The sequence below is a fragment of the Dendroctonus ponderosae genome, unplaced genomic scaffold (genome assembly GCF_020466585.1).
Source record: "Dendroctonus ponderosae isolate FM_Combo_2020 unplaced genomic scaffold, Dpon_F_20191213v2 Dpon_F_20191213_4, whole genome shotgun sequence".
Lineage (NCBI taxonomy): Eukaryota > Metazoa > Arthropoda > Insecta > Coleoptera > Curculionidae > Dendroctonus > Dendroctonus ponderosae.
Genome location: NW_026018611.1, coordinates 16,285,925 through 16,299,719, shown reverse-complemented (window position 1 = coordinate 16,299,719; position 13,795 = coordinate 16,285,925). Strand labels below are relative to the sequence as shown.

General features: G+C 41.5%; 1 protein-coding gene across 4 annotated transcripts in view; it reads left to right on the top strand.

The window, feature by feature from the left end:
* LOC109540429 (putative sodium-coupled neutral amino acid transporter 11) overlaps positions 1-13,795 on the top strand; it is a 73,463-nt gene that overhangs the window by 37,772 nt on the left and 21,896 nt on the right. For all 4 annotated transcript variants that reach the window (XM_048665589.1, XM_048665588.1, XM_048665590.1 and 1 more), the window contains 4 exons: positions 1,884-2,093; positions 2,169-2,421; positions 4,836-4,906; positions 10,317-10,478. In XM_048665589.1, the coding sequence (XP_048521546.1) occupies positions 1,884-2,093; positions 2,169-2,421; positions 4,836-4,906; positions 10,317-10,478 (696 nt within the window). The remainder of the gene's footprint in view (positions 1-1,883; positions 2,094-2,168; positions 2,422-4,835; positions 4,907-10,316; positions 10,479-13,795) is intronic.

The following is a 13,795-nucleotide window of genomic DNA, read 5'->3' as shown; positions in this document are numbered from 1 at the left end:
AAAAAAAACATGCCCCCGGCCTTGAAAGGGCTAGCTTTCAACATAAATTCAAGGTCTTGTTATACGGTGGGTCCAACCATTTGTAGATCGTTTAGAGAATGGCCGAATGTAGTACGCATGAACCCATTCAAGACCACTCAAAGCTTTGTCATAAGGCTATCTTCCTTGAAAACACCATGATGAGGAAGATAATAGGAGGTCCTAGAGGTAGTAGGAGAAGAGACGGTCATGTGTCTTCTCACTCAGTCTTCATACTCTTTCATGAACTGACAATAGGTTTCTATAAAGTTTGCGTTAGAGTGAAGCCTCCTTTCAATGGCAAAGAAACGCTTACCAGCGATTTCTAATGAATCACCCAGCAGCTCGACGGACGACTTGAATGGGATTAAAACGATAAATCTTCCAGTTTTCGGCGAGTGTTTTTAGACGAAGTGGGCTTCGCTAGCCTGTTCATTCTCGGTGGGGCCTTTTCTGTTGGATAATGTTCGAGCTCCCAAAAGCGCAAAAGTTGGTCAGGGACGTTATTTACCTTACCGAAATGACAGGCACTTTGCGGTGCGATTCGAAGCCAATTGGTCCAGCCACCACCAAACCGAAGCGAGTCTTTTGGAGGGTAGGGAGGTTGGGACCTAGGCGAATTTGCCCAACACAGAGTAAATCGAAAAAGAACTGGGCACCCATCAATATCGGAAAGATGATTGAACATTGAGGCTGATAAGTGGATATTGTCTGGAAGTCTTAGCTTTTGCTTGTCCACGCGGGCTCCAGTTAGGTGCCTGTCATTTCATTAAGAATAAAACAGGACAATCTTTTTGCGAATGAAGAAGTATGTGCATGTAATTATACATCACATTTGGAGTTGATGTTGTTAGTGGCCTTGGTTCGCTCGGAAATTGATATCTTGACAGGTTTAACAAGTAAATTCAGGATTTTGCATAAATTAGAACGTATTCGAACGAAGTTCGATAGCGATCCTGAATCGAGCAGACTTACTGAATGAAAGTTACCGCAAGAATCACGGATCTTGGCAGAAGCAGTGGGTAGTAAAACTTGCGAGATGCTGGCTGAAAAAACAGAAATAGATTGAGTTGAAATCTCATGAGAATCTAGAGATGGAGAACTAGATGGGCCTTGACATATACTCATGGCCAACGGATCAGAAAGGACAAAACGATACTTACAAACAACAGAACAAATTACACTAAGACTAATAACACGAATAAGACACCCCCTAAACCCCCTGCACAACCCTTCCAACCAACTACTATACAAACGCACAAACATGACCAAAATTTCGGAAAGACTAATACACTTACAGACAAAATGGACAAACAACCCCCACAACTGGACCATACTGAATCCTCTTTGCCTAACAAGACAGGTAAAACATTCCCATTTTCATACCCCAACAGATACTTCACTAGAACACCTACAAACGCAACTGAACTAACGACTAAGACCTGTTTATTTTGTAAGCTAGGATTTTGTTTTTAATCACTGATTAGTTTATACCAGTGTTTTACATTCAATTGACTTATTTTTATGTTAACATTGGAATTTGCCTTCGGCGGAATCCAGTCAGTAGTTTCTATGGGAACGGATGCTTTGTTGGCAGGTTCTATTGGGAACTCGGTACTTACATGTATTTTATTTCGATATTACTTACTTATACCGATTATTCTGAAAATCAGACATATATGAAAACAATCCCTCTCAAATATAAAGTGGTCCCTTAGAATCGAAATAATTATTTCCATCTGATGGGAGTGATTTCTGCATCACCCGCATTCTTGCAGTAGAATATTACCTTTCAAAGAGGTTACTCTAGTATGTAAATATCCCAGAAAGTACTTTTGAGTTCTATTATAAAATAATTGTTGTAGGTATTCCATATGCTCTTCATCAAGCCGGATTTGGCTTCGGGGTACTCCTTTTGGTGCTAGTCGCCTACATTACAGACTACTCACTAATTCTAATGATTAAAGCGGGGCATATTAGTGGAAGATTTTCTTACCAAGGTATAATGGAAGCTGCGTTTGGCAGAGCTGGATATATTTTGCTCGGAATTCTACAATTTGTTTATCCATTTATAGGTATTTATTTACCAATTTGTAACTACGCTTTATATTAAATTATACTTTATATATATCTGTTTTTGTCTATTTCAGCCATGGTTTCATACAACGTAGTTGTCGGAGACACTGTAACGAAAGTGATAATAAGACTGACTGACATAGAACCAGATAACATTTTTGCGAAAAGGGAAATTATAGTTTTGATAGCCACCATCTTTATTACCGTACCCCTCAGCCTCTATAGAGACATTGCCAAATTGGCAAAAATATCTTTCTTCAGTTTAGTATGCATTGGATTTATTTTGTTATCTATTCTACTGAGGATACGAACAATAAGCAAAATTGTGTAAGTTCAGATTTATATTTCTTTAAGTTCAAATATGTACAGGGTGATTCAAAATGGGCGTCATTTCGCTGGAGGTTTTCTCCGGGGGTGTTTTGGGAGTAAAGAAATATTAGCTTAAAAAATTGAGTGCTATTAAAACCAGAGATTTAATAAAAAAACCAAATTGAACAACAATTTGGACCAGTATTCGGAAGATTAGATATTTAATGTGTCCTAGTGTCTTTTGTATCTCACATACATGGTAGGAATATCGCCCATCCTCGGGTGAGTTATCAGGATAATTAACTGTCAGGAAAAATTCGAGCCTGGAAAAATGTCGTTGTGCAATGCTTCTGGAAGGCTCTGCTGCAATTATCTCAAATACCTGTTCCTCTAGCTCTGGAAACCGAGGATTTCAAGATCGTCTACTATCTGCGTCAATTCTTGGAGCCAGTCGTCCAGTGTCTCTAGCCCTTTGCTGGTGTTGTGATATGTGGGAGTCTGTGGAAGTGATATATACGCTTCCCATAATTTCCATGTCAATTGTTCACGATCTGTCACGACATTCCATGCCAGTTTCCTCAATTGTACCTATGTATAGAAAATTCTCATTACAACCAGGCGTTTCTTGAACAACCTCGTTGACATCAAACTTAACGTACCTTTTATTTTTTCTAGTATATTTCATTTCCGTTCCAGTGTCTCTTGAGTCTCGTTCATCCTGCCTGTCGCGGTTGTCGGCCATGTTCTTTTTACAACATCCTGCAGCAAAATGGTTGACCCTATTACATATTTTACGCTTCTTTCCAAATGCCGGACATTTCCCATGCTGATGCTTGTAGACACATTTTCTGCATTGATTCCACTTGCTCGTTCCGGTAATAGCAGCTACTAATCTTTCTTGGTGATGTTCTCTATTCAATTCTGCAATTTCTCTGCAACGCTCTTTACTACGTGCTTATACACATTTTGCTTGCTACATCATTATGAAGCAGTTTTTCTTTGTGTAGAAGTGCAGAGTCTTACAGCTTCTGCTGTGTTTTTTTTTGTGAAGTTTGGGAAATGCTCTTTTATGCACTCCCAGAGCTGGTGGTCTGTCGCTCTTTGTTTTGTGTCGGACTCCAGCTAAGTTGTTTACCAACTAAAACCCTTTCCTTACAGCCGAGATGGTGTTTGGCCTTGCACCGCAGTCATTTCTGCCCTATTGTGCCCTCGTATTTTACTCCCTCATTATCCCTGTGTATTCAATGAATTCTAGAAGAATCTTAGGGGGGAGGTACGACACATGACCTGGTCTGGTAGTCATCCCTGGCTGCAGCTCGTCGATTTTCCCAAGCAGGTGCCTATTTATGAGTTCTCCTTGCTGAGGAGAAAAGTTCTTCTCGGGATATCCGCCCGCCGCTATGGCCATCTTAATCCCGCAAACCGGAACCTTGCAAGACATGTGTCTAGTTCCTTCCTATAAGTTCCCACATATAGCCGTCCAGGTGCTGGCTTGTTGGGTGTACTAAGAGATCGGTTGCGACAAGAATAGAAGAACACGGACGGAATTGTAAACTGGGACATGTGTAAAAGTCGGCAGTGGCGAAACATGCCCTCAGCGATGGAACACACAACATCTATTTCGGAGAGGCACAGGTCCTGGCCACAACAACAGGGTATCGCCCCCGACTAATACGAGAAGCCATTGAAATCCACAAACACGACGTCAATTTCAACAAAAAATAAGAGACAATGGCGTTAAGCAGGATATGGTTTCCAGGAGGAATCGCATCGGAACAGTGTAAGCGTTCAAGCAAACCACTTCTGAAGATCCAAGCCACCCGTGCGTGCAAAACGTCAGGAAGAAATTCTACCGAACGACGGCCTGAAAACCCGAAAAACCCATTAGTGTCATAGCAGCAGCCTGTTTTTACGGACGAAACTCCTACCTAAGCCTAACAGGACCAACTCAAGATCATAGTTTATCAGCTGCAAAACCACTGCCACATCCTGCTTGAACTTGAAATGTTACGTTAAAGTGAAAGCATATTGTTCGTTTTTGCAAGTGTCAGTTATTTTCATCGTCTATTAGTTTGTTTTTGGTCCACGTCCCACTCGAGAAAAATTGCCTCTAGGCAAGATATTTCTCTGTGTTTCAAGTTAGGTGCCTTTTGGAAATTTGGTTCATGACATTATCTACAAAGCGCCTCGTCTGACTGCTGATATTGCAAATGTCATTCACAAAATTGCGAAGCAACAAACTTTCTTAACAATCGTAATATTTTCTCTCTTGTTTATCCCTTAAAATAATTCTCCTATACTGTATGTTTTGCTCTACAATCAAAAGCAAAATAGGACTACTAAATAGTTTATGAGGATGTCCCCTTTTTAAATGGGTGAAATTGTGCAGTTGTATTGAATGTTTCCTGTAAGCAAAACTTTTCCATTTTCAGACCTGATCATCCAGATTCATGGAGATTTTTTAATAGTGATATAATACCAGCTGTAGGAATCATGGCATTTGGTAAGTGTATTAGAAATAATTTGTTATTTTTTTAACTTGTTAATTTTTAACCATTCCGTTAAATGTTATAACGAAAAATATGCAATATAATGATGAATGATCAATATCTCAATGAGATTATAATTTCGTTTTTCTATCAAAAATTGAACCAAAATTTTCGTTTATTAAAATCAGCCTGTGAGACAAAATTTGATCTTTGGGAGAACTCGACGAAACCATGGTGTTGGTTTTAATAGAATAATTACTTAGATTGCAGTGCTATGTTAATCTAAATTTGTCCAAGCGCTATATACCCATTTTCTATAATCAAACGGCGAAACATTTTAAATTATATAAGAATCCGCATGTTCAGAGTGATTCGTTAACAATGGGTAATTTAGAAACTCGATATTGGACAAGTCAAATGGTGGCCATTGGCGAAAGTATTCCTTATCCGAAAGTTGATGTTTTCGGAAATACATGGTGTTGATACTCGTAAACATCGCTAGCGCAACGCCAATATTAACTTCACCAGTCTTTCATACTCTAGTCCGTGCACATGACCTCGAACATACAGCCGTGATGTCGTTGTCTGCGCTAATTACTGTTTCCAAGCTTTTGTACCCCGAGTTCTAGTAGGCTTCGAAGTGGTTGCCTTCCTGCTGAAAAAACTATGGCTTGCGTCTTCTCCTGGGTGAATTCCATTTTCCAATCCCTTGTGGATCTTGACGAGATGTCTTCGAAGTTTGGCTGCCATTCCAGAACCTTTTCCAATCACATGAGTGCTTCATAGTCTGCCATATAGATGTTGAATACAACGGTCCCAACACGAACCCCTGCGGTACTCCTGACATCATTGTTTTGATCATTGACATCTGATCATCGGCTTTGACATGGAAGCTGCGTCCAGACAAGTAGCTGTGGATTAGCTGGAGTAGGTGCGCAGGAAACTCTGCCTTGATTATCATGGTAATTAGGCCCTGATTCCAAAGCTTGTCAAGCGACTTTGTCGTATCCAGACATACGGCTCTAGATTGCGTCGGCGGTTTAACTTCTGCAGGATTCTTGTTGTCAGCCGGGCTGCGAGTGTGTTGGTGCCATGTCTCAGCCTGAATACATGTTGCTTAGCCATCAGCACTTGCTTGTCCTCTATTGTATCCTGTAAGTGGTTCAGGATACACCTGTCCATGACCTTGCTCGGCATAGGCAGTAGATTGATGGGCCTGTAGGCCGTAAGCAGCTTCTTGTTCTTGCCTTTTTTTGGTACTATTACCGTTATTGCCTTCTCCCAGGTAGTCGCGAAATATTGCAGATTCAAAATTCCATTGGCCACTGTGGTAAGGTCCTCAATAGCTGTTTGCGGTAGCTTTTTGAGGACTTCGTTTGTGATTCCATCATGCCCACGGGCCTTTTTTTTGGCCCCCTTGACGATGTCCTGGATGATCTCTTTGGTGACTCTTCTGGCTTTGGTAGGCTGCCAGTTTTGGAGGTGAGCGGCTACCAGCTCACTGACCATCATCTTTTGTTCTGGGTGATCAACCAGGTTTTGCCTGAACTGGAGCTCTAGGTCGGTCGCAAAAAGTTCAGATTTTTCCTTGGGGTCCACGGTGGAAATGTCGTTTTCTTGGATTGGTAGTATTGGCTTCTTTGATCCTGCTGGGAGGCGTCTGGCCAGCTTCTAGACTTCGTCCATGCGATCCTTCCAGAGTTGCAATCGAAGTGTTTTCATGTTTTCCTTGATCGCATTCTGGAGGCGGTTAGCTTGTCTCTTCATGTGTGGATCTTGCGTTCGCATGACTGCGTCTTATTCGATTTTTCTCCCTGATTTTGGCTTTTGACCAGGGAGGAATTTTGTCCATTTGGGCTATCGGAACTACGGATAGACATGTTGAAGCTACCAGGGCGTTGTTAATATCCCTGGTGAGTCTTTCGGCTGCCTGGTCCAGGTGTTCCTTTGTTATGAGATGATCGATTCTGCTGGTGCTTTCTAATGTCCTCTGGAAAGCCTGTCAGTTGGTGATCCTTCTAGTCGCAGGGGAGCTGTTGACGCTATTTTGTCCAATTTGCATGAGAATCGGCAAATGGTCCCAAGACAGTTCCTGTAGTACTTCGGGGCTGGACCGTCTTCCTGCGTTCTTGTACAGGAATATGTCCAGGATGTCATCTCTGCCATTATAGGCGACGTGGTTTGGCTCTACCGGTGCGGCTATCTCAAACATTACATGTCTTTTGATAGCATGATGCCTCTAGAAGTGTTGTCATGGTCATGTCATGTCACCATTGTGTCGTTCCAGGAAGTCCTGGAGCTCTATCTTCTTGCTCTTGACTACATTGCCATTCCAGGACATGACGCACAGAGATTTAGGTCTTGGCAGCCTAAATATGGCTGCTCATCGGTGCAATCGTCAGCGCTTGCATTGTGGCCTTGAACGTCTGCATCTGGGCTTGCAGGCTTGAATGGTTTGCGCCAGTTGTTCATGGCTCGATTTTCCCATCGGTTGACGTTGGGGGTTCTTGCTGGGGCGCAGCAGATTCTTCTATTCTTCTGCCAGCATTTGGTTATGGTTATAGTTACAGCTTCTGAATGTGGTGGGGCGAGTAGGATTGTCCTGCGTGATGCAGGATTTTCTCGCTTTGGCTGTTGTTTGAGTGAGGGCTTTGCTGAGCATCCTGAGTAGAAGGCTGGTTGAGCTCCTCCACAGTTGACGCACTTTGCTGCCTTTTGCCGGGAGATCTGACATTCCCGGAATTCGTGTGCTTCAGTCTTTTTCTCCTGACGCTCGGCGGTTATTTTGGCGGCCGAAAGATTTTCGACCCTGTCTGCCCTGGATTTCCAGAACGCAGTCTGGTCAAGCAACTTGCTGCTCAAGGGCCTCGATCCTTTTGCACACCTCTTTCTGCTCAGGCTACCTAGATCTGCAGAGCAACTAGGAACATGGGAACAATGTTCTGGCTGCAATAACTATAGTGCGGTGCACAAATAATAATCATGTAGCACAGTCACAGATTACAATGGGGCACGTAATACGGTCAAAGCACTTTTTTGCGTTCGAACAGTGTAACTATATGATTGCACGTCACTTGAAAGCAAGTCAGTCACCAAGGGTTGTGGTCGGAGCTAAGAAAGTCGGAGTTTGAAATTGACAAATTAAGAGCGAGATTTTTGGAGATAGCGTATCTACGATATCAGGATTTTGATAGTAAAAGTGGGTGGGTTCATTTGGGGGCGTGGATTTGAAGGTATCTTCCTTTTGGGAGGTTTGTAGGCAGCGATTAGTGGGATTGTAGAGTTTTGCATGTGGAGGTTAATGGCAGTGGATTCGATTATAGAGTTTAAGGGGGGGATTAGGGTGTGAGAAATGGACTTTTTGATAATGATCGCGGTGCCTCCGCCGAGTGTGGGTCTATCTGTGCGGTAAGTCGTGTAGTTGTTAATATAGAATGTGGATTGAGGACATAGTTCATGTTTCTTGGATGAGAGCGATGTCTACATCGTTTTCTTTCAAGTATGCCTCAAACTCGCACTTTTTAGGATGCAACGATGCGGCATTCCATGAAACGATATGGCCACCTGGGGGATTAATGCTACTTTTTAACAAAGCATTTTGAGGATGGGGTTTCTTTTACTAATTTTAGCCTCGATTTCTTCGTCACAAAGAAGCAGGAGTTGCAGGATTTGTGGGTTTAGGGATGACTGCTGGGTTGGTGGAGCTGGCGGGGATTTTGGGGCTGTGGGCGGTTGTGGGGCGGACGTGGTTACGGAGGTTTGCGAGTTGTGGCAGAGTTAGAGGCGTTGGCTGCTATAGCAGCGAAGGATGTGCCTGGTTGGACTTTATTGTTAAACAGGGCTTATTTCGCTTTATCTCTGTTTGTAGGGTGAAGTTAGGGTTTTTGGAACAAGGGAAATAACTTGAAGGGTGCGGCTCTCCACAGTTACTGCATTTGGCAGGAAGGTCGCGGGATTTCTTATAGAAGTGCGGCTCGACACACTTGTGACAAATGGGTTTTGATCCGCAGTTCGATAATGAATGCCCGAATTTTTGGCAATTTTTACATTGTGGAATGAGTTTAAGGTTTCAAGTGTTGTGTGTATTTTTCTTTCTGATTCGATTAGTACCGGGAGGTTTAGGAGTTGCTTTACTTTCTGGAAGTTGGCTTGGGATTGTGGTAAAAATACTTTTGCATGAAACCATATCGTAAACTTTTTTGTAGTTTCCCAGCCGGTAAAAATGGGTGTGTTCAGGATTGAAACACAAGGCTTCGATTTCATTATGGATTTCCTCGATCTCCATATGAGGCCCTTGATGATGAAGGACAGTTTCCTGTCCTTCTGGAGAGTGAAGGTGTAATACTCTATGTTGTTGGATTTCAGGACTTTGGTTATTTGGCGGAGGTCATCTGAGGAATTTGGGAAAGGAAATTCCTGAGTTATGTTTTTGAGTGTTGGTGACTGTTAGATTGTGTTTTAGTACGAAAGTTTTGGTTCAGTCTGCGGGATTTTTTAAGGTTATGGGGACGGTACTGGCTTTAGTGTTGGGATTGGTGGGGTTGGGTGAGGGAGACTTGGGTAGTTGAGGCTTGGGGGGTTTGGGTTTTGGACTTTTCTGCCCTTAGGTGATTGTGGAGCGCTTTGTTGGTGGTTTTGAGAAGGTTTCAAGGCGTTGCGATTGGTGTTAGAAAGGGGAAACTTGGTTTCAAAGGAGGGAAATTGGAACCAATGAACCTGAACCTGAACCAAAGCTTCTGGTTCAGGATTAGGTTTGGGAAGTTATTGAGGGGCAGATTGGGAAATTTCCGGGCTTTCTGGGTGATATTGGGACATATGGATTTTGAAGTGGCTGAGGATTTCGTTCAGCTTGTCGCTGAGCTTTTTATTTTGGGTTTTATCGTTGGAGAGTGTTTTCTTCAGGGCTTGGTTTTTCTTGCGGAGGGAATACAGAGGCGGGTGGAGTTTGGGGAGGCTTTCATGTGAAATTTAAAAGGGTAAAATTGAGTGCAGAGCCGCTTACCTGAGGACTGGGTGGCTCGGACATCTCCGGCCTTCGTGCACTTCTCACTTTCAGTGTTCAGTGGTCACTTTTGACACTTTCTTATATGGCAGATGTAATGTGCTTTTTAACAAAAAGCTTTTTCAAAGAAAAACATTTTTCAAGATTAGCTCAAAAATGCATTTATAAAGCTGTTATATAAAAAATGCGACTCCGGGAATATGGAGAATTATGGACCATTAAACATTTTACCAGAGTTTTCTAAACTCTTCGTACTGAAGTACTTCGTAAATGAATAAACATGCATCAACAAATTAATTATAAACGGAAGCAAAATATATAAATATAATTGAAATATTTTCCAATTCCAGCGTCGCTATTTGAATTCTCTTTTTATCTCATGCAGCTGTTGTTAACTAATTCATATATTTACTTATTTTCAGCTTTCATGTGCCATCATAATACATTCTTAATATACAGTTCTATAGCAGATACTTCACAGAAGAAATGGGAAACTGTCACTCATGCCTCAATATTAACCAGTCTGATTGTATCTTGTATCTTCGGCATTGCCGGATATGCAACCTTTAAGGCATATTGTCAAGGTAAGAAATTAAATAATAACATAACTCAGTGTAAATCGGCGAATTTTTAAACGATTTATTCTTCGTTTCCTACATACAGGGTGATTCAAAATTGGCGTCATTCCTCTGGAGGTGTTGTCTGGCGCTGTTATAGGAGTACAGAAAAAATAGTAAAAGAAATTAATTGTTACTAAAAACTGAGATATTTGCAATAAACTATATCAGAAATACGGCAGCAATGTTTTTCAAGGTAATCTGCCTAATTAACATTGCGCAAATACCTGTTGCTCCGTAATTATTTAAAACTCCGGTAACCATGGAATTATACAGAGTGACAATAAGATAGACAAAGATAAACGATCAACTCAACAGGAATCGTTGAATGACGGAACGAACTTTCGAAATGTCAACCTATTCTCATAACCTCTCTAAATTGGAGTTTATAAATAACCCATACAGCACCAAACATTTGAATGGTTAACTCCAAACAAGCTAGTGCCTGTGTAATCTCCTTATTATCCACTCTTATTAAGCAGCTTTTCGTAATTCAGTTAATTAACTTCTGCTCCATTTGTATCTCTCTGTACTGTGTGTATTGTACAAGCGTGGTAGGAATGTCGCCCTTCCTCGGTATTTGTTGTTAATTAACCACGCGATGTTAATTAAGCCGGCGCTAAATGAAACAACATTCTGAAGGAATGCTGTTCCTCCTCCTTTTCTTCTCCCATATTTTGAGCTACACCAAGTTACTCAGAACGTCCTGTTCATGGACCAGACCCTAAAACGCTACGCCTGCCGCGGGCCTCAACCACAGGTATACGCCGATCAAATAATCGATTAAGGATGAAAACTATCAGCACCAACCACCCCCACTGAAATTCCATCAAACAACCCACACAAGCCGGAACCGAAATACAAATGAAATTTATGGTGGTATGTCATATGCAGCCAAAGTTGCGTAACTCTCTATACGGCAGAGGGAACCTCGTACAGTGACTTGGGTTCCAACTACGTGCGAGGAATACCCGACAGGCAATCAGTGAGTAGTGCTATGGTTTAGAGAAATAAGACCAAGACTACTTGGCGACATTCTAAAAGGCAACCAGGTTCTAACGCGCAATACCAATAGCGAACCCCAACTATTAGCGTTAATACGAAAACTTAAATCTAGGTCCTGAAGAGCAACACCAGTAGCGAACCTCAACCACTAGTGTTAATGCCAAAATTTGACCATCAATGTCATACCACCCCTAAATATGAAGGAAATAACCATAAAAAAAGAAGAGAAAATAAAAACCAACCTCAATGTGAGCGATCATCAAGTTTTGTGGCAAGCTGATCACTCACATGGAAGTATGCCCCCAAACTAAACACCACGAGGCAACAACATACAACAATGAGAGACGGTCAGTAATTTATCTAGCTGACACGGTGAGTACAAAGCAATTGAAGATTACTTTGCACTAACACTTGGTGGACTTTTACCACCTCCAGAATACTGAACAGAAGTATTCTTTTCAACCTCAATGTGAGCGATCATCAAGTTTTGCGCCAAGCTGATCGCACACTCCAAGGTACGCCCCTATCTGTAGGGCGCGATGACTAACATAAAACAAACGCAACCAACAAAAAAACCAGAGAAAATGAAGAAACAACCAAAACGAGCGACACAGCCATACCATCAACAAGGAGAAAGGAAAAACTACAATCACTCGCCAAGTCTGAAAAAAAAATCCGCCACTCGCGACATCAGACTCGCAATCAGGATGATCCGAGTACACGGGCTTCAAATCCTGCACACGCCAAACGCCCTTACCAGTGCCAGACTCATCCTCAGTTTCCATTTCTCCTGCAGGCATACCACAATCGCGCAGACCGCAAATGTTGTTTCTTATCAGATCCAACACGGACACTCAAAAAAGTCTAACACAAAACACTCACAAACGAGAATCAAGTACCAACAATATCCAATCAGTCGATAGTAACATTCCATCATTAAAACTCAAACAAGTGAAGAGAAAAATAAATCGCAAATATCGCATGGCCAATCCTAAAATATCGATTTTCAACTTTAAACAAAGTCAAGCAAATAAAATTAAAGAAATTCAAGAAAAATTCAAATAGTAGTAGATAAATAGTTCAAACCAACAAAGTAGATTTTATCGCAAACATTCCAGCGGCCCAGACAAGTATTTCAATGTATTCGAGGTAACCAGAATAAATTTAGAATTTTGTGAAATCTCTAATATTCAAGCCAAAAATTAAATTAAATTATTTTAAATGGTAAATATTTCGAGTTGTTCAAGTGCAACTCAAGGTTAAGGAAAAAAAATCGTTCAAGGTATTCGAAAATAACTGCGCCACGACAGGCAATAGCAAAACTGAATACCAAACGGGATAGCAGACGGTTTTCGAATTCGAAAAAAGATGCCCCACGTTGGGCGCCAAATTGCAACACGACAAATTTCGGACAGAACAAAAGAATAAAAATCAACCTTTAATGAAAACTATTTAATTAAGACAATGATTTAAATGACAATTTAATAGAGAGAGAAAAAAATGGTGTGCGTCACGGGACGCTCGACAGAAGTGATAACTTCATAACTTAATAGAAGCCATAAAATATTGAACTTGTTTAACGCATGATGGCAATCATAATTTTATTTTATAATTTTAGTATTCTTGTTTAGGCTGATAATTTATAAATGGATCAGGAATAGGTAAAACGTAATTTAATTTCCTTTGGAATGTAAAATATATTTTTTATTTGCAACATTTGCATTGCAAAGGAGCAAAAAGACAACGGCACGCGGTGTTCCCAAGCGGTCACCCATCCAAGTACTAACCGCGCCCGACGTTGCTTCACTTCGGTGATCGGACGAGATAGATAGATAGATAGATAAAACATTTATTAATATTTACATTATATACAGACATTAACAGATTAACAACAATAACAACAAATGACAGGAGCAAGCCCATGTCAGCGCATGGCCAGATGGTCAGCCAGTTGCTTCTCTGCCTATAGTTTAAATGGGCGGGAAGTAGTCCAGTACCTGGGCAGAGCCCTTACAAGGACATTCGCGGATTCGCAATCGCACGAAAACGTGAGGAGATAATCTTTAAATGGCGACTTTTCTTTCACTGGAAGGGCATTTATTGAGGAAAAAAGGTCTTCCAGAAGGGAAGCCAAAAACCCCTGTTGCTTCGACCTTTAAATTGATACTATCAGCCGTGGCCTTTGCCGCAGGCAGTAAACGATTTTATGACCTAGGCCACGCCCTTCGCTCTAACCGGAGCAAGCCTTGCACCGACCAAAACAAAAGAGCTAGGTTTCA